Source organism: Pseudophryne corroboree, chromosome 7, assembly GCF_028390025.1.
Source record: "Pseudophryne corroboree isolate aPseCor3 chromosome 7, aPseCor3.hap2, whole genome shotgun sequence".
NCBI lineage: Eukaryota > Metazoa > Chordata > Amphibia > Anura > Myobatrachidae > Pseudophryne > Pseudophryne corroboree.
In genome coordinates this window covers 390,735,760-390,757,304 of record NC_086450.1, presented here as the reverse complement: position 1 = coordinate 390,757,304, position 21,545 = coordinate 390,735,760, and the positions used below count along the sequence as shown (strand labels likewise).

At 42.7% G+C, this 21,545-nt stretch overlaps 1 protein-coding gene across 2 annotated transcripts in view; it reads left to right on the top strand.

Annotated features, from left to right (window-relative positions):
* The window catches only part of MAD1L1 (mitotic arrest deficient 1 like 1), a 1,517,492-nt gene extending 1,509,104 nt beyond the window's left edge, over nt 1–8,388 (top strand). Inside the window, exon 18 of one of the 2 annotated variants that reach the window (XM_063934609.1) lies at nt 6,664–8,388. In XM_063934609.1, the coding sequence (XP_063790679.1) occupies nt 6,664–6,822 (159 nt within the window). In that variant the 3' untranslated portion in view covers nt 6,823–8,388. The remainder of the gene's footprint in view (nt 1–6,663) is intronic. The other variant, XM_063934611.1, reaches the window with a different exon arrangement.
* Nucleotides 8,389–21,545: the final 13,157 nt, after the last annotated feature.

The following is a 21,545-nucleotide window of genomic DNA, read 5'->3' as shown; positions in this document are numbered from 1 at the left end:
TGTATGAAGGGCACATAGGAAAATGATCCTTTCACCTTAGAGCGGCTAGTTTCTATGCCAGGTGATACATTTAGTTCTACAGAGAGAGAGGAATAAAACCTGCTCATTCTGTGCCGGATAAGAAGTGTTTTGCAGGTGGAAGTTCGATTTTCTTTGGTATAAAATTGTCATGTGGAGTTAGTCTAATTACGTCTTTTCTGAACAATGCACTTAAGTTGGCAGCGTGTATATTTACTGTAGGTTTCTGAGTCCTGATTACTGTGATGCTGTGGATGCTTGCTTTGATGAAAGATGCCATTATGTTACACCTGCCTTTGTAACACGTCTTTTACATTATGTAAATGTTTCAGCTCACTCCTCATTATTTCCTGCTTCCTTTTTCCCGTCTACTGCTTCTTTGACTCGTCTTTACCGGTCCCTTCACTTCGGCATGTTGAGAATGACATTTAGAAATTCTCAGGAATAAAAAAAATACTAAATGCAGAAATAACGGGAACGTCTAGTTAAAAGGTCATTGCATTTTTCCAGATTTATTTATCTATGTTTGGACAGCTCTAAAGAAATGTGTTGTTAGTGGTGTATACTTGTCTACACTCCCAGAATCCACCAGGACACCCAGAAGAGCAGAGCGCCCACCCGCTCCCTCCTCACTGGGCCGTAACTAGGGGTGTATGAACAGTGCCACTGTCCAGGGTGCTGGGTGTAGTGGGCGGCACTGTTGCTGCCCAGTGGCATCCATACACATGACACCCTGGGTGCTCTGCTTCTTCCTGAGCCCCGCCCACTCATCTTAATTTAATGATGTCAAATGTGACTGCGGGGCCAGATCAGGGCATATTAAGCCCTGCCCCGCCCACTTCTTGAAACGGAAGTCATGCAGCTGGGGTCAGGGTAATGTTGCACACCCTACCCTTGTCACTTAGCTGACACAGATTACATCAGGTAGGTCAGCATCGATCTCCAGGAGGCTGCTCTCTGAAGACTTCATGCCATCTCCCTCAGATTTAGCAGACTTTCAGACATTCTGCTAGAGTAGGAAACTCTGGGGTCTATTTATCATTGGTAGCAGTGGAAACCCACACATTACTATTTCTAAACATGGTATATCGCAGCAATAAGATAAAAAAAAATTGTGCCCGTAATCAATAATTCTCTGTTGTGACCGCTCCGCTAAGACCCTGTCTTAGCGAAGAGTTTGCGGTAAAGTGTGCTAGAACAGAGGAGAGGAACTTAGAGGCTGCTTGGGAGGGATGCAGCAATGTTCTCCTCATTGTGACCAAACCTGAGAGCTAAGCTTTTCCGGAGCTTGGTAAATTGGCTAGGAGTCTCCACTGAGAATAATGCAGAGAGTTCGTTTCATTCATCCATCCATCATACAATGTTTTGTGTCACCCATCCATCATACAATGTTTTGTGTCACCGTGTGTGATACTGTTTTGACAGGAAAGAAAAAGGACCTTTGCATCTCAGTGATTCCTGAACCTACAGGCTAGTAGTTGAATCTCCTAAGATCCCAGCCATAACTGTTTGGCAATTGCATGTTAACACAAAATACTGTACCTCACCACAAGATACGAAGGAGTAGTCTTATAATAAATAATCTAATGAGGTATAAACTGTTTCTGGTATCACAGAGGGTGACGTTCATTGTGTCCTGTGCAGGCTGCACAAGCGTTCTCCTGAGTATTGGTTCTTCCCACTGCATGGTGGCCTCAGCTGCGCATTGGCGTGGGATAGTTAATTTACCTGTAATTACAACAAAATACGTTATAGCTTAGTGGTCTTTATGTGAAAATCTATGCTTGTTCCTTACCGCTGATTAAACGCTTACATTTTTAGGTTCTGGAGTGATTAAAAATGTTAAAGCTTTGGAGAGAGACTGGAGTAATAAGCGGTCATAAATAATTCAATAATTGTTCCTACATTTCAAGTTGTATAGTTGTGTGCAGCTGCTACGTGCTTATGTTCGCAGATCATTTTACAGCGCATTCAGAGCTGAAGGCATAAAGCGAGCAATGTTTATCCATGTGGAAATAAAAGTCTTACAGATTGTTTTTTTGGCAGTGATCTAAGAGAAACTTGCACGTAACTAGCTTTTTCAAGTTTGTCCTAAGCTTTGAGAGCACATTAATATCGGGACCTACCTCTTTCATGCAGCTATTTCAAAGATAATTAAACCACATTTTTCAACACCATATAATTACTTCAGGTTATAAATTCTGATTTACATCTCCAGAGACTGCAGTCTCGCCATAGTTTTTCGGTGTCTCCGTCTCAGGGACAAATTCCTGTTTTGCTGGGCTCAGTTACTCACATGGAGTATCATTTTAATCAAAATGGAAATTGTGTTTAAAAAAAAAAAACCAACTTGGATGACATTTTGTACTTAATGTTGAATTCAGTTTATTTAACTGTGACCAAACCCTGGCTAAGTACTGTGCTTTCTCGGATTTGTTTTAACATAATAAAAAAAAAACCCCAGCTTTTGCTGCTACTCGTAAAGTACATGTGCTGCGGGATGTAATGGAGTCTGAGATGGCCGGAAGTGCAGGATGCGGGCCGATCTAAGACTTTATTTAAAGGGGCAATCACTTACAAGGCACGGTTTTGCCTTGTAAGTGATTGCCCCTTTAAAAAACCGTCCGAGATCGGCCGGTATCCAGAACTTCCAGCAATCTCGGACTCCATTACATCCCACCGAAGTATTTTACTTGTTTGCTTATCCTGTATAATAAAAGGCACTCGCTGCTCCTCACCTCTATGGGGGGAATTCAAGTGTTTTGCGTGCCGGCAGCCTCTGGATGTTGTCAAACGTAGCAAATCAAGTGTTACTTCATTCGGTCGCACACAGCCACCAGTGCTGACAATACAGTTGTTATGTTACATCATTTTGATGGGCTGGTAACTAGTTCTAAATAAAGCATTCCATTTGAGTCGTTGTACTATAATACTGAACAGCCCTTACCTAGGTTACAGTATTCTCCCCAATTTGCCATATCCCTGGTGCCGGTAGTGGTCCACTGGTGCACTTCTCTTTTCTCTCCCCAATTTGGCATGCCCCTGGTGCCTGCGGTGGTCCATTGATACACTTCTCTCCCCAACTGGGCACATCCCTGGTGCATTCAGTGATCCAGTGTTGCACTTCTCTTTCCAATATGGCATGTCCCTGGTGCCTGCAGTGGGCCAGTAATCCACTTCTTCCTTTTCTCCCCAATTTGGCAAGTCCCTTGTGCCTGCGGTGGTCCAGTAATCCACTTCTTCCTTTCCTCCCCAATTTGGCAAGTCCCTTGTGCCTGCGGTGGTCCAGTAATCCACTTCTTCCTTCTCTCCCCAATTTGGCAAGTCCCTTGTGCCTGCGGTGGTCCAGTAATCCACTTCTTCCTTCTCTCCCCAATTTGGCAAGTCCCTTGTGCCTGCGGTGGTCCAGTAATCCACTTCTTCCTTCTCTCCCCAATTTGGCAAGTCCCTTGTGCCTGCGGTGGTCCAGTAATCCACTTCTTCCTTCTCTCCCCATTTTGGCAAGTCCCTTGTGCCTGCGGTGGTCCAGTAATCCACTTCTTCCTTCTCTCCCCAATTTGGCAAGTCCCTTGTGCCTGCGGTGGTCCAGTAATCCACTTCTTCCTTCTCTCCCCAATTTGGCAAGTCCCTTGTGCCTGCGGTGGTCCAGTAATCCACTTCTTCCTTCTCTCCCCAATTTGGCAAGTCCCTTGTGCCTGCGGTGGTGGTACACTTATCTCTTCTCTTTTTAAACAAAGAATAGGCATTGGTGTACCTTCTTTTTAGTATTTATACTGGACCCTTGGTACGTAGCATCTGGTGTTATAATATAACTAGATCTCCATTGTAGATGACACTCTTCCGCTTTCCCTGTACTCTTTTCTGACCGTTATGAGGACACACCCTACTTGTGTCTCCATCTACTATTAACTATAATACATTACATATGATTTAAAATATTCTACCCCAGGGTTCTGCAGGTGTGGTCTGGTAATTGTTTTCCAGCAATGCTCTGGACAGATGGTAAAAAAAAAAAGTATAGATTTACTATTTGGTTAGGGTTAATTATTTTATAGAATTCCACTGCACATGCCTATAAGTACAGGCTATGCTAATTGCAGTGATGGTTTTAGCGGAGCTCATCAGTTTCAGACTTAAAGGAGCATCCGGTCTGATCATGTCTTATGGTGCAAGTGCACAGTGTCAGACCAATATGAATCAGAGGAAGTCTGTACTGCAATAGATTTAGCAGCTGGGAATACATAGTTGCCTGTTGTCCCCAAATGCCTAGGACATTTACGGGGAAAAAAACAGCCAACAGTGGGAAATAATGGTGGCAGAAACCACAGTGATCAATGAAATGTTTTCTTTCATTCTCTAAAGTGTAGTAGAAAAATGTCAAAAGCTAAATGGCTGCTATGGGCTATCCCTAGAGCGTAACTCTCAACATTGGAGGGAAAACGGCCGAGGCAAACTTGGCCATGCGTCAGATCCACCCAGCCATGCCATTATATTAGTACAGTCTGTGGCCACAGGGTATCTGGTGTGAGGTGTGGTACAGTCTGGTCACTTCACCTTTTTTCTCCTATTTCTTCCGACTGTTTTCGGAAATGTTCCCAAGTGAAGGCTAGCTTTTCACATGGAGTAGTTTTATGTCCTTGTTTGCGGTACATCGCCTAGATCTGTCTGTAGGTTGTCATTATGAAGGAGTTTATAAACATCTGTAGGACAGATAACTGTCCATGCAAATGATTGTCCAACATTGGCAATGATGCATTCATCTCATAGTAGAGGAGGAAAATATGGAAACTAAAAGAGAAGAGGGATGTTTTGAGAAATGGGACTCGGATGGACACTATTCAGTAAACATGAGGGGCAGACTTAGGTGTACACAGGGAAGTGGAAGCTAAAGGATATATGTGAGGAGGCTGATGTAGTACTGGGGGTGTAGTATGGTATGCTGTCGGCCGAGCTCCCAACCGCCGGAATACCAACAGCTGGGCGAGTGCAAATGAGCCCCTTACAGGCTCGCTGCGGGCACGGAGGCACGTTACGCGCGCCACGCTATCTATTCTCCCTCCAGGGGCATCGTGGACCCCCAAGAGGGAGAAAAGGTGTCGGTATGCCGGGTGTCGGGATTCCGGCGCCGGTATACTGTGCGCCGGGACCCCAACAGCCGGCAAACTAAATACCACCCTGCACTGGGACACGGGTTACAGGAAGAATGTTAGTAACCACATGGGGTAATCCTATAATCATACATCAGTCTGGCCAATGGAAGGTAATGAAGAAAGAATAGTAATAATCAGTGTAGATGGATAGATCTAAAAATAAGAGGCTCATTGTAACGGCAGGTTGCATTCCCGCCGCGCTGATTCTCTTTCTATTCTGCATTCACAGTTACAGAGCATTGGCTCTCCTCTTTGATCTTCAGGAGCTGCTGTTTCTATGCTAATTGTTTTTTTCTTTACACAGCAGATATGTTGCATAGCAGTGTTTCTTTTGTCTCTTCTGTAAGATCTTCCTCGCATTTTCTTGTTGTGTTCATCCGTGCGACCTTGCAACAAAAAAGAAAGTAGTTCTGTTTTCAGTCTGTGAATAGCAATACTACATCTGGCTTATATGTAACAGTAAGTAGGCTTGTGACAGACACATTTCTTTCTTCAAGTTTTACCTGATCTGCAGTTGTTTAAGAAAACCTCAATAGACGATGTCCATTGACCAACCATTCCTCTTTTCCAAACCGGGACCTGGCATTTTATATTACCAGTGGCCCCTCAAATAAGTAATAACCCGACTGCTAAACCAGAAAATGTATTTTAGGGTGTTGTTAGGTTCTACACTGACTATTATTTATTACATTTTGTCTTGTGTACTCCATTTGTTGTAAAAGAGACTGCAGAAATGTATGTGACAACAGAGGGGGTGACACCAAAATGCCGGCTCAGCCACAGTGACAGCAGCCGGGTGCTGCAGTGTGACATTCCCCTGCAGCACTGGGCTCCTGTCACAGAGGATAAGCCGACAGTACAGGTACTGGTCTCTGGTGGCAACCCAGGAACTCCAGGGATGCTGGGCATACCCCCTGAGGTATATAATCGGGATCCCCGTGATGCCATGCTCCTTTGTTAGGCCACACCCCTTTTCGGACATGCAGGGTGGTAGGTATAGATTCCGCACTGTGTGACACCAGACCCAGTGATGCCTCTGTTTATTGAACCACCCTTGTATGTATATAAAGACTCCACGATCCTATGTTGTGTTGGTGATTGCTAAGTGCATAAAAAAGCACTGTCGTCTTTTAAAGGCCGAGTCCATGAGTCTGTCTCTGTCTACAGCCAAGTCCCAACTCTACTTCTCAAACACAGTAGTGATTGGGTTTAAATTGAGTTACATAGAACATAGAATCTGACGGCAGATAAGAACCATCTAGTCTGCCCCTTTAGATCTCTATAAATTGCTATCGCCTCTACTCCTCTAAAATATACTGATAACATTGGGTGGGGGTGGCCAGAAGCTGGCCCCAAGAGTAGTAAGAGAATCATATTTTGAACATTTAAAACCATATATATAGCAAATAATCTATGCAAAAGTTGACTCTTACCTACAGTATTTTGCTTTTGATGAAGTAAATTTAAGACTTTCCCTCATCTCTTGCCTTTTCAGTCAACCAGCCCATCCGGGGGGAAGCTGCAACTGCTGGAAACGAACTTCTCCAAGACCTTGCATGACTTCATTGATCTTCACTTGCATCACCAGAACAGCATCCCAGCATTCCTGAGCGCCGTCACACTTGACCTCTTTAGCCGTCAGACCTTCACCTAGCCTCACCAGCTGTATTCTGATGCCTCTTAAGCCTGTGGTTTCTATCAGCGCACATAAAAACCTTACTATGCAATACTGCCTTTACATACTGAAGCAGTTAGTGTTTTCCCTCCACATTATAGAACATGAATTGCGTGTAGTCCTTTCAATATTACTGGATGTGTTGACAGCAGCCAGACTTTCCCAATTAATTGCATTTTGTAAGTGAATAGCATAAAATCCACGTCGTCTTGGAAAAGGTTTCCCAGAGAGAATTCCTATTTTGTTTAATAGTAGTATAGTGATTACAATTTTTTTTTTCACCATTTTTATTTTTTTCCAAGCATATCCCATATGTATACTTTGCTGGTGGGGCAAGTATATTTTAGCAGGGACTGTATATCTGCACTGCCTTTTGTCTGAGGACCCACGTACCACCCCACTGAAGCTCCAAGTCATCCATGTTAGTAATTGGTGCAATCGGTGGAAGCAAAGTTTAGGTCCTCTGATCTAGGTACAGTATTGGCCGTGGAGAGCAAAGTTTAGGTCCTCTGATCTAGGGGCCTAATTCTGAGTTGATCACAGCAGGAACTTTGTTAGCAGTTGGGCAAAACCATGTGCACTGCAGGGGAGGCAGATATAGCATGTGCAGAGAGAGTTAGATTTGGGTGTGGTGTGTTCAATCTGCAATCTAAATTGCAGTGCAATGATAAAGCAGCCAGTATTTACCCTGCACAGAAACAAAATAACCCACCCAAATCTAACTTTCTCTGCACATGTTATATCTGCCTCCCCTGCAGTGCACATGGTTTTGCGCAATTGCTAACAAACTTGCTGCTGCGATCAACTCAGAATTACCCCCTAGGTACAGTATTGACCGTAGCTGGATACTTTTGCCACAGTATTCAGCAATAAATAATTAATTAGAAGAGGGGGAAATATGATGAAATAATAATATACCTCTCTGCACCATGCGTAGGTTAGGTTACTGCTGAATTCTGCAACATCCGTGTTCTGCCCCTAAACCCTGTGTCGCCTAATAACTCAACTGCATACATTTTTGTGTCAACTCCCAACATAAATCTAGATCGTAGAAAGCAGTGAAAGTAAAATACTAACTGGATTACTACACTGTGTATTTGAATGACTAAATATGGAGCAGTTACTATGTTGCTGGGGTGTATGTACTATGCCCTGTGTAGATGATGTCTGTAGCTTGTCTGTGTCAGCTGGCTGTCGTGGACTCTGTAAGCCAAATGCTGATCTCTCAGGAATGGAATAAGACTTTGTTTAACTGTAGCCTTTCCCAACATCAATAATTGAAAAGGTTACAATGCGCCCATTTATTATGGCATTTAAGCTGCATCGGATTTTACCAAAGGCACATATGCAACAGCTTGATTTCTTATCATGGTCTGCCAGTGTCACATCTATAAAATAGCCTGCTGACTCCCGTCTTTGGGGTGTGCTGATAATGATGATTATTAACACTGTTTATCAATGGAGACCTCCAGCTATAACACATCTGACCTGCTTATTAAGGAAGTGTAATGTCTGTTATTCACTAATAAAACAATCTGTACACTATTATTTTTTTATTGCTGTTTTATGACGACGATTGATACTTGTCAAACTTCCTCTGCCTCATACACAGAGCAGGCGCAGCCTTTTTGTGGGTCTCACCAATATGTATAAAAATGCAGTTTGTCAATTAACCATTAAGGAATATGTTTTAATATAGTTTATTTTTCCCTCTGGTCTTTAGCATAAGGACTGAAGGATTTATAATACTACTCTTTGAGCAAGGGCCCCAACATCTGTGCCAGGCCCCGTTACTTGGGGAATTGTGGACAGGCCCACTTCTTAGGAAATATATAAAGGTTATACAGTTTTCTTCTTCGGATTTCATAGGGTTCCACAGGGAGAACATCGGAGGTTGAAGGTGGTGAATGAGAGTCCGGGCACCAAACAGTTAAGCTTTCAGGCTTCCCAGAATGCTCGGCTCCTCTCCCCTGTAACACAGCCTCAATGCTTAGACAGGTCAGTTTTTTTGTTGATGCCAATAGGAAAGCTGGTTGCAGCTTTACAAGGGACTGCTTTAGCAGCCCTATGCTTTCAGATTTAAAAGTTCTTTTTTTCTCCTTCTCTGAGCTTGTCAGTGCTGTAAGTCTGTCAGATTTAAGCACTACAGCTCCATCACCCCCTAAGGAGCCAAGTTTTTACAAACACTTATATCCTACCCTCTTTCAAAAACAGACTGAGTAGTTGATTCAAATGCTCATTGCAGTTATATTATTGTGCTTTCAGGGTTATTCTGAGCAACAGTTAAATTGCTGACTTTTGTCACATACTATACTTGGTTATATAGTTACTGTTGCCATAAAAGTGTGTGAATGCGACACATACATTTTGCAGTTATGTCTAACAAGGCAGAAGGTCGCAAACAGAAACCCCATTATTACTTTCATGTAAAATGTGCTCTGTGAGGTTATCTGCACAGGATGTTGTATAAGATGGGCTATGTTTTAATTATTATACACCTCCTAGTCAGTCAACACTCCTGTACCTACACAGGAACCTCACTGGGCTTTCTTTACACAATTATTGGGTACTCTGGTGGACAGATTTAAACAAGCCATGGTTCCCACTATACCAGTACCAACCCCAGATACAAATCCACCCTGGATGGAAACTCTGGCGAGTTCAGTTCAAAGTCTGGCACAGACATCTATAGTTTTACAAAAGATGCTGCCAGGGCACAAACAGCATTCTAGATCAACTAGAAGTACTGCATCTTCCTCTTAGTCCACTATTATATCAGACCAAAGTGAGTCATTTTAGGAGGAATGTGTAGAGAATACTCTTATCTGTCACGGATTCATGTGTAGCAGAGGAGGAGGCTTCTATTACTGTCGATGTACCAGGAGTAATAGATGCAATTAAACAAATCCTTCATCTAGCTGAGGATGAACCTGCGGCTGTCGCTAAGAAAACTGATGTATTTAAACACCAGAAAATAATCAAATCAGAATTTCTGCATTCTGACCATATGATGGAAAGTAGACAGGAACCTTGGAACACCCCTGGTAAAAAGTCTCCTCTGTCTAAGCGACTTTCATCTCGCTATCCTATCCTTGCATGAATTGTGCAAGGTGGGAGACTCCTACAGAGGATTCTCATATCACACGTTTGGTAAAGACATCTACTTTACCTGTCACTACTATTAAAGGAACCCACAGATGGATGCATTGGAAATTGCCTCAAGTGCATCTTTTCACAGTGATAGCCGTATGGGTAGCAAATGCAATTGAATCTTGGTTACAGGCAATAGACGAGGAATTGCTTGTAGATATATCAGAAGAGTGCAGAATCTATTTGGCATATATGAAGAAAGCAACTTCTTACATTGGTAAAACGCTATCTGATGCTGGTGTGTTTGCGGCAAAAGCGTTGGCAACCGTCAGTGCTGGCAAGATGCATTATCTGGTTACACACTTGAAAAGAAGATTCCAAGAAAACTCTGGAAGTACTACCCTTTACGGGAGATGTTCTGTTTGGAGAAGAACTAAAAAAAATAGTGTCATCCTTCGCGGCTGCCAAAACTGCTTTTCTCCCTTCAGCTACACCATGGCCAAAGAGCTCTAATTTTCGTACCTTTCGTCCACAAGGAAAAGCAAAAGGACAAGTGTTTCCTAGGCAATAAATGCCTCAAAGTCTACTAATCCCAAGATTAAGCAGCCATGGGCAGCAATGCAACCCCCAGCAAAACCGGACAAACCCAAAGCCTGGGGGACCTCAGGGTGGGAGGCCGACATCTTCACTTTGCACAAGTCTGGACCAAAGACCACTTCAGACATATGGGTGCAAGAGGTAGTCTCTCATGGGTATGCCATCTTTTACAAAAAGTGGTTCAATCAGAAGTTATAGTGTCCGTTCCTCAGGCTCAAAAAGGAAGGGGAAAATGGGAGGCTGCGCTAAATGAATATATTGTGACAGCAATAATAATTGGTATGTTAATGGTACAATTTGAAAAAGCTGCTAGCTGAACGCAGCGAAACGCGTCAGGTGCACAAGGGACCCATAGCCAGATACTACTAATTGGAAGACCGAACCACCCCATACAAATTCCGGGACGTCATATACAATTGGAGGACTCATAGCAGATTGGACCGATAACCTCTACACTCCGCATTGCATGAGGAGCTCACCATCCAAAATCCAGGAGCATCAATTCCTCTAGCGGTAATTGCTATCATATGGGACACTGCTTACCTCCTAAATATTTACATATACCGGACTCAGATCGATCTGGGGGAACAATTTGGAACGGACTCTTCCATTTACCGATTTCCTTCATCTCTGGCCAATTGGGTAACCCCCTTTTTATACCCTTATTGTATGTTTTTATTAAGCTTCATTTATGTTGCATGCATTTTATGATATATTGATTATAATAATTAGTGATATTATCGTTTAATAATAAATTGTACCATTAACATACCAATTATTATTGCTGTCACAATATATTCATTTAGCGCAGCCTCCCATTTTCTCTTGTTTATCTACCCTGTGGGGGTGACCCCCTAATTTAAGGCAGCAGCTCGGTGAAACACCTTATACCCAAAGCGCCTGAGTACCCTTGGGTAACCAAATCTCTACTCAAAAAGGAAGGGGCTCTTATGCGAACCTGTTCCTTGTACCAGGGCTGAATGGGACATACAAGCCTATTCTCGATCTCAAATCTCTCAACAGATTTGTGAAAGTTTTCAAGATGCGATCAGGGTTGGGGAAAAAAAAGTTGTTTCTTTTTTAAAACCCGCTTTTTTTTGTTTAAACCATTTTGTTGTTGTTTTTTTTGAACCAATTTTTTTTACATTAATGTTTAAAAGGAAAAAAAATCGAATCATGTATTAGAAACCTCTATCAACCATGTTTAATGTTGTTTGTATTTGATTTATTTTACATACCTTAATTAAACCAATTTTTTACTGCTTATTATTCCTATTACATCTGAATGTATGTAGATAGACTAACCATATTAATACATACAAAGTACACTCATAGCTGAAACTGAAAATAAGAACAAGAAGTTAATGTTAAGCATTAGTCTTATTATAATTACATAAATCTGAATAGTAATACAAAATGGAAAATGCAAAAGTACTTTTCAGGGAAACACACACACACACACACACACACAAAAGAGGAGTTAAGCATAAACACCGGGCATGTCACTGGCATTAAACATTTTGAATAAAACTACTTTTATAAGTATAATAGGCTTTTTTTTTATAAGTCATGGTGCCATGCCTGTACTAACAGCATAATAAAAAAAAAGAGTGTTTTTTTATAAAAAAACAAAAACCATTTGGTTTAAACCAGCCAACCCGGTTTCACATGGAAACCCTATGCTCCACAGTTCTAGTATTCGAGCCTGGGGATTTCATGGTGTCGTTGGACATACAAGATGCACATCTGCTTTTACCTATTTTTCTTTCACATCAACGATACCTCAGGTTTGCGATCCTAAACCAACACTATCAGTTCTAGGCACTGCCGTTTGGCCTGGCTACTGCGCCCAGAATATTGACAGAAGTCATGGCAATAATGGTAGCACACCTGCGTTGTCAGGGAGTCAGGATACTTCCTTACCTGGACGATGTACTGCTACTGGTCAAATCACAGGAGGTATTGCACAGGCAACTGTAGCTTTTCTACAAAGTCACGGATGGCTTATCAACTGGAAAAAGTCCTCACTCATACAGTTGCAAAGGATGGCACATTTGGGAGCCCTGCTAGACTCCCAAAATCAAAGGCTGTTTCTACCAATGAACAAAATATTGAAACTGAGGGACAAAATACATCAGTTCCTTCACCGTCAGGACATGGTAGAATTTGCCCAATTTCACACTCTGTCTTTACAAAGGCTGATTCTGGCCAAGTGAAATGGCCAGCCTCATCAGATCGGCAGATAATAGCAGGTTGAACCCGATGGACATTTGTCTTTTTTCAACCTCAACAACTATGTAACTCTGACTCCAGGGGATCACCTATCATTAACTTGGTGGCTCCACAGCAATCACCTAAACAGGGGTCACTCCTTCTGGATCCGGAATTGGGTGCTTCTCACTACAGACGCCAGCCTTTATGGTTGGGGAGCTGTAAACAAGCAGAGTCTCGGTTATCAATCAGTGTACTGAAACTCAGGGCAGCATACAAAGCATTGACACTGGCATGCAGTATTCTCCAAAGCAGGCCTGTATAAGTTCAACCCGACAACACCACAACAGTGGCATATATCAATCATCAAGGCGGCACTTGCACTAGAATGGCAAGGTAAGAGGCACCCAAAATACTAAAGTGGACATACCAGTCCGATTGCTGGGGCGGTCTGCTGGTGGCAGTCGCTGTGTGCAGGTAGGCTGGTGGGGGTCGCTGGTGCCGGATTCAGGTCTGGGCTGGTTTTAGGAGGTCAGCGGCGCCGGCCTGTGGGCGCCGCCATCTTGGATGGAAATCATGTGACTAGCAGCCAATCAGGCAGTGCTGGAGCTCTGAGCTGCACTGAGCCAATGAGGGTCAACCAGCAGGTATTTAGCTGGTGATTTTTAGCTTCAGGTTGCCAGTGCAATGCCTCACTTCACACAGATACTGTGTGACTTCGTTACCGTGCTCTGGAGTCGCGCCTATGTAGCATCCGGCATAAACAGTTTCCCATCCTGTGTCTTGGAAGGTGCCCGCATTTCAGTCCCAGTCCTCCTTGCCTATCCACCACGGCGGTCGGTTAACTACAGCCGAACCAGCACCTCTGCATCTACCGCTACAGTCACCAAACCCTCTGGGGGCTGTTCCTCTCAGCCCGATCATGGAAGCGGTCTCCCAGAGTTCCTCTTACCCGAGCTCCTACTCCAGGGCTTTACCTGTTACGCTGGATAATCCTCTTGTCCCTCGTTAAAATAAACCTATGAAAAGGACTCTAATCCATCCAGCCTGACTCATTTTTATTTTTTTTTACTTTGTTTTATTGAAGCATATGTCATCATAGAATGTTCAGTATAGATTCGTACAACATTGTAAAACTTACATTGTGAAAGAGATACAATTCTGAGTAAGGAACTGACAAATACAACGGAAAACATCCATAGCATGAAGCCGATGCAGATCACAGATGATTACGTATTTTGTAACATATTTCAAATTTAAAAGCGGAATATTTACTAACATCAGTTTCAGACAGTCTTGTTTGTTTTCAACCATTAATGATATAACATACGGTTAAACATAAAGGTTTACTATGTAGGTTATACAACAGTATTATGTGAGATAGACAGTATGACACTCGCTGTTCGTGTCTTGATAATTTCTAAAAAGTCTGGGGGTTCACAAGATGATTGGGGGATCACATCCAGTATTCTCAGGCAGTACCAATTAGTCAAATGTACAGTAAGCTATTATGAATTGTCTTACGAGTTGAAATAGGGAGTTGTGCAACGTAGCTCTTCCATACATCAAATAATCTACCCACATGTTTTTCTGTGTTAAACAGTCTCCACCCAGTCCATCCGAAAGATGTGATGAAGTTTTTCTTTATATAGGGAGAAAGATGGCGGGCTAGGTTGTATCCAGTATAGTAGGATGTTTTTTTAGCTGCGGAGCTTAGAGCTAGTAAAAGCTTCTTGCCCCCTTTAGTGATGCGTTGAGTTTTCATGGGAAATTCAAATATAGCCCATTCCGGTGAGAAGGGAATATAATTAATTAGCGACGTCTCTGCATCACGTTTAATTTTTAACCAAAAACCCCTGAAAATGGGACAATCCCACAAACATTGGTATAGGTCGGCTAGACTCGTTTGACATTTGGGACATGTATCTGAAGAGGCTAATCCCATGATAAACTGTCTATTAGGAGTTAAGTAAGATCTGTGTATTACATTATAAAATAGTTCCTGATATATATTAGCTGACGAGTTTAGAAGAAACATTAAGAAATCACAGTAGATCTTGAGTCGAGAGGGTGGGCAAGTGAACTGGGCATGAAGAAAGCTAGAAAGGCTTAGATTCTCAAGAAATTGAGATTCTAGTGCAGTGTTTGCATATACATTTGTGCCATTGATCCAGTTGACTAGGTAGCGTAGTTGGGCAGCATTGGCTATATCATACAATATCGGGAAAGTTAATACCTCCATTTTGTCTGGTTTGGCACAACTTGAGAAGACCTAATACAAGCTCTTTTCCACTTCCAAATAAAAGCAGAATTGAGTGTTTTGTTTGGCATCCTTTTGAGTCAACAGAAGAGGTAGGACTTGTATCATATAAAGTAATCTGGGAAAAGTAATCAGTTTAATAAAGTTTGTTCTGCCCAGATAGGATAGGACTAGATGCTCCCAGCTCTTGAGTTCAGCAGTATTACCTTGAATCGCCGTAGTCATGTTGTGTTTATAAAGATCAACAGGGTTCCTAGTTAAGGTTATCTCCAAGTAAGTAAAAGAAGAAGAGGCCCATTTTATAGGAATGACTCCGCTCCATGAGGGAGTGTGTGAGCCTGGGCCTAAAAGCATGCCCGCTGATTTATATGCATTGATTTACCAGTCCAGAGATGCTGCCATAAACATCAATTTTGTGCAATATGGAAGATTAATTATCTTTAGGGTTATTGATGTACAATAAAAGGTCATCCACAAAAGCGGAGATTTTAATTTCGTGTGTACCAATATGGATCGGCCAGACTCTTATTTAAAGAACCAGTACAGTCAGTTCCACAAGTGACTGAACCAGGTCCATAACCCATTTCGGATTTGAAAAGTCATCCTCCGGCCATATCAGCAGTGTACATACCAGGCCTCCTCAACTGGGAAGCAGACTTCCTCAGTCATCAGGATATGTACAAGGTCGAATGAGCTCTCCATCCAGAAGTGTTCCAACTACTGGTGGAGAGGTGGGGCCGGCCAAACGTGGATCTGGTGGCCTCACATCACAACCACAAAGTCCCAGTATACGGATCAAGGTCACAGGATGCGCAAGCAGCATTTGTGGATGCTCTAGCAGTACAATGGACCTTTCATTTACCATACATATTTCCCCCAATATCCCTTCTACCAAGGGTAATACGAAAATTCAAACAAGGAGGAAAGCTTATTCTGATAGCCCCAGCGTGGCCCAGACGGCACTGGTTTCCTAACCTACAGAGCCTCTCAGTAGGGCAAACCCTTCAACTTCTCTGACGGCGTGGCTCTTGAATCGTCCATTTTTAGAGCAAAAAGGATTTTCAACCTCTGTAATTCAAACAATGCTTAAGGCACGTAAGCCTGCTTCAGCCTTATTCCAAAATGGAATACATTTATTTTTTCCCTCAAAATTCTACACACAATACCCCATAATGACAACGTGAAAAAAGTTTTTTTTTGTTTTTTGTTTTTGCAAATTCATTAAAAATAAAAAACTAAGAAATTACATGTACATTTGTATTCACAGCCTTTGCCATGAAGCTCAAAATTGAGCTCAGGTACATCCTGTTTCCACTGATCATCCTTGGGCTGTTCCTACAGCTTAATTGGAGTCCACCTGTGGTAAATTCAGTTGATTGGACATGATTTGGAAAGGCACACACCTGTCTATGTAAGGCCCCACACTTGACAGTGAATGTCTGAGCACAAGCCAAGCATGAAGTCAAAGGAATTGTCTGTAGACCACCAAGACAGGAATGTCTTGAGGCACAAATCTGGGGAAGCGTACAGAAAAATATCTGCTGCTTTGAAGAACCAGTGAGCACATCATCTATAAATAAAAGAAGTTCGGAACCACCAGGACTCTTCCTAGAGCTGGCCGACTGTTTAAACTGAGCGATCGGGGGAGAAGGGCCCTAGTCAGGGAGGTGACCAAGAACCAGATGGTCACTCTGCTTGAGCTACAACATTCCTCTGTGGAGAGAGAAGAACCTTCCAGAAGGACAACCATCTCTGCAGCAATCCACAAATCAGGCCTGTATGGTAGAGTGGCCAGATGGAAGCCACCACTCAGTAAAAAGCACATGGCAGCCCACCTGGAGTTTGCCAAAATGCACCTGAAGGACTCTCAAACCATGAGAAACAAAATTCTCTGGTCTGATGAGACAAAGATTGAACTCTTTGGCATAAATGCCAGGCGTCATGTTTGAATAAAACCAGGCACTGCTTATCACCAGGCCAATACCATCCCTACAGTGAAGCATGGTGGTGGCGGCATCATGCTGTGGGGGTGTTTTCAGCGGCAGGAACTGGGAGACTGGATAGAGGGAAAGACGAATGCAGTAATGTACAGAGACATCCTAGAAGAAAACCTGCTCCAGAGCACTCTTAACCTCAGACCGGGTAGATGGTTCATCTTTCAGCAGGACAATGACCCTGAGCACACAGCCAAGATATCAAAGTGGCCTCAGGACAACTCTGTGAATGTCCTTAAGTGATCCAGCCAGAGCCCAGACTTGAATCCGATTGAACATCCCTGGAGAGATCTAAAAATGGCTGTGCACCGATGCTTCCCATCGAACCTGATGGAGCTTGAGAGGTGCTGCAAAGAGGAATGGAAATTTCCCAAAAGATAGGTGTGCCAAGCTTGTGGCATCATATTAAAAAAGACTTGAGGCTGTAATTGCTGCCAAAGGTGCATCAACAAAGTATTGAGCAAAGGCTGTGAATACTTTCAGTATGTACATGTGATTTATTTTTCTTTTTTTTTTTAAATGTGTTTATTCAAGATGAACAAATAGATAAACAAGATTACAGACATTGACAATAGCAAAAGATAAAGATGGCATGACAATCTGTGGTAAGGAAGATTTATCAAGGTACAAAAAACAGAGAGACAATGGGCCTAATTCAGACCTGTTAGCAGATGGGCAAAACCATGTGCACTGCAGGGGGGGGGGCAGCAGATATAACATGTGCAGAGAGAGTTAGATTTGGGTGGGGTGTATTCAAACTGAAATCTAAATTGCAGTATAAAAATAAAGCAGCCAGTATTTACCCTGCACAGAAACGAAATAACCCACCCAAATCTAACTCTCTCTGAAAATGTTATATCTGCCTCCCTGCAGTGCACATGGTTTTGCCCAATTGCTAACAAACTTGCTGCTGCAATCAACTCAGAATTACCCCCAATATACAGTAAGGGGAGGCTAGTATCACAAAACCACTGGTTATTGTTAGAAGAGAGGTATTCCTTTGTCCAAGAGTTCTAAATTATACCAAGCGGAAAATCTAACAGCCCTTCGCACCGACTCTTTAGTTGTATCAGCCATACATCAAAAAATGTATGTGATTTAGATTCAATGTCTAGAAAACATTCTGACCAATCCACCTGGTATAGGTATAGAAGACGAGGAGTCACAAGAGAGAAAGACAGGTTCAGATACAATCCACTGTGAGAGAATAGTTTTTGTCGTAGCAGCAACTTTGGCTAAAAGGAGGTGATTACCTTTAGAGAGAGAAAGGGGAACAATAGAGGGAAAATGGTTCCACAGGGCCCAGGCCATATGAATCGTAGAGGGAATATGTAATACATTATTAATATAGGATCCCACCTCTTTCCATAAGGATTGTATTAAGGTACATGATCACATCCAGTGTATTAGTTCTGCCTCCGGTGTAGAACATTTGAAGCAATTGGAGGTGTCTGAGACACCTGTCAAAAAGCGAAGTCGAGGAGTCCCTCACCCTCAATAGAGCTGACACTTAAACATTGGAGGTGCCTGAATAAAAAATTGAAATTGACTACCCAACCCTCCCCTCTGACTCCCATATGGAACAACCCAGCATTTCCCCCGGGGCTCTCCCAGGGAATGGCCCGCCGTTGGATCTCTGCTGGTGCTACCAGAATTCACCACTTCACGGGGAAGCACGCCATTAAATCCTTTGCCGACTTGAAAAGTACATACGACTTACCTAATTCTCTGTTCTACCAATATCTTCAAATTCGCCACTTTCTCTCTTCTCTACAATTACCATTCCCATTGCCGGTACCTTCACCGCTGGAAAGATACTGCATTTACAATCCCATGGAGAGGGGCACTATCTCTTATCTCTATAAATCTATCCTCAATCCTGTATCGCCCCCCCCTCGAACCGCACAAATCGGCATGGGAAGCAGACCTCGGGAAACACCTCGGGGAAGAGGGTTGGGACACGATTCGCACCGCGATCTCGCAATGCTCCATCAACGTAGCTATTCGTGAAAACTCATACAAAATATACACGAGATGGTACCTGGTACCTGATCGGCTGCACAGGATTTACCCTGATGCCTACGACCTGTGTTGGAGGAACTGCGGTCAAGTGGGCACGTTTTACCACGTCTGGTGGACCTGCTCGGTCATAGCTCAGTACTGGAGGATGACCCGCACGCTCCTTTCTCATCTAATCGACTTTCCGGTGCCTCTGTCGCCCGCTAACTTTCTTCTCTGATTTCCACCCGATCACGTCTCTAAAGACTCGAAAAATCTGACCCTTTTCATCTCGTGCACAGCCAAATACCAAATTGCACGCAACTGGAAGAAACCTGACGCTCCCAGCCGTCAGGCGCTAATGAACCGAATCTGGTTTGTCGCAAACATGGAATATATTACTAGTCTACAACACAACACAGTTAAAAAATTCCACTCTACCTGGCTTCCATGGTATAGGTATCACGACCAACCCCTCCCAGGATTGAACTAATTCTGGGCACTATCCTACAACCACTACCCTTTTGCCTAACCCTCCCCCCCCCCCCCCCTCTTTTTTTTTTCTTCTTCCCTATTTCTACCCCTTCCCTTATTCAAACCAAACAATTCCTGGCGCTGTGATTCCGTGGATGTGTAAGCTGCTCTCTCAGGGGCAATTGGTTTTTTGTCCCTAAATTCGAAACTAAGAAAACACAAACGAGTGAGCGCTATTCACATCCAAAGTGGATTTTTATTTTTACAATTCAAATAACTCTGAAATTAATGCCGGCCGGCAGTACATAAACATATATTAAAAATATCAATATGGCCATAAAATCCTAAAAACAAATAAATCACTGATTATAATCAAATTCATTCCATGCATATGTAGGTATAACCGTCCCACTTATTTGATTATTTTTCCTTATTCCTCAGATATCCAGAATTTAAAATGTATTTCCAATTAGCCGAATACTCTGTATATAACTTGTGTCCAACAATGTATCAATTGTACTAAGATACGCTGCTCAAAGGCTTCCCAGCCTCATACTGGAACTTATGGATGAGTGTTAGCTTTTATAATACTTATGTCCATATATCCGTTAGTCTGATTGATGGAACATGTGTTGATAATATTATATAAAGTGCATCCTTGTTCTCAGCTGGTTAGTAGTTTAAAGTGATTAATGCAAAGATAATTTATACGTAATAGTCACTGTTCTGTAGCAATCTGTGAATAAAAAGTGGGTATACCATACATGCGCTTCTGTTTGATCACGGTGCAGGTGATATTCCTCCTGGCTAATTTCTCATAGATAGCCTTTTATAGAGTGGATACAACCTTGCGCTTTAGCCACGGAAACAGGCTTTGCCCTCCCGGCCGGTGCTCGTATTCTCGGCCTTATCTGGAGTCCGTGGGCAGATAAATGATCCAGCGCTCCCCTCCTGCAAGGGTATAATACGGCCGACCAGCTGATATCTTTCCGTCCGCTGTAGTCTGTGATTTGTAACCGGGTGTACTGACAGACGCGTTTCCCCGCCTACTAACAAGCATCGGCGGCTTCCTCTGTGCCTTCCCTTATTCCTTTCTGACTTCTCAGGCCCCCGACTCACGATGAAACTTTGCTTTTTCTTCTTCCTTTAGCATCTCTTGATCTCTTCTTTCTACCCTACCCTTCCCTTCTACTTTACACATGTGTTTAGCCTAATACTCGCTATCTCCTTTACAGCTTGGCTTTCAGCGAGCTCACTCCTCATCTCGATTTTTACATTCCCCTGCTCTACGAAACCCGTCCTCTCACTTAATTCCCAAATCACCAGATAAAACGTTAATATGTTATATTTTTCTCTTTCTCTCCCACCTTTTTGGATAATTTTTTTTTGTATGTGTAATCACAATGCGTTCTCAATCACCTGTTCACTGATTATATTCATGTAATGGTGTATTGTGCTGAAGTATCTGTTTTGCACTCACAATAAAATCTATTTGATTTTTTTTTAAAAAGCGAAGTCGAGGAGTATAATATGCCATGTGAAGCAATTTATAGTTCATCTCTGCATACGATGTAGATACCAGTTGTTTATTCAGTGTAGTGCAAGATGCTATAATAGTCTTTAAGGGAATGTCTGGAAACGTGATTGACCATTTGGCCATACCAGTAGTGAGAGTAGAGATATTTAAAGTCTTCCTGGTGTGTGAGTAAATAAAGGAAGTAGTAGCCGGGAAATCCGGATTATTCCGTGTTACAACTAGTGATGAGCGGATTCGGTTTTACTCGGTTTTACTCGGTTCTCAAAACGGCATCTTATTGGCTCACGGATGTCACGTGTTTTGGATAGCCAATAAGATGCCGTTTTGAAAACCGAGTAAAACCGAACCTCGCTCATCACTAGTTACAACCTCTAAAACATTGGATGTATTGGTGACAGTCAAGTGGGATAGTAAAATATGCAAATATAGGAATATGTAAAGCTGGAAAGCAATTTTGTAGAAGGGAGAGAGAAAGAATAGAGGAACAATCACGGTCTAATAATTGTTATAACATACGTAAACCCTAGAGATGCCACAGCCC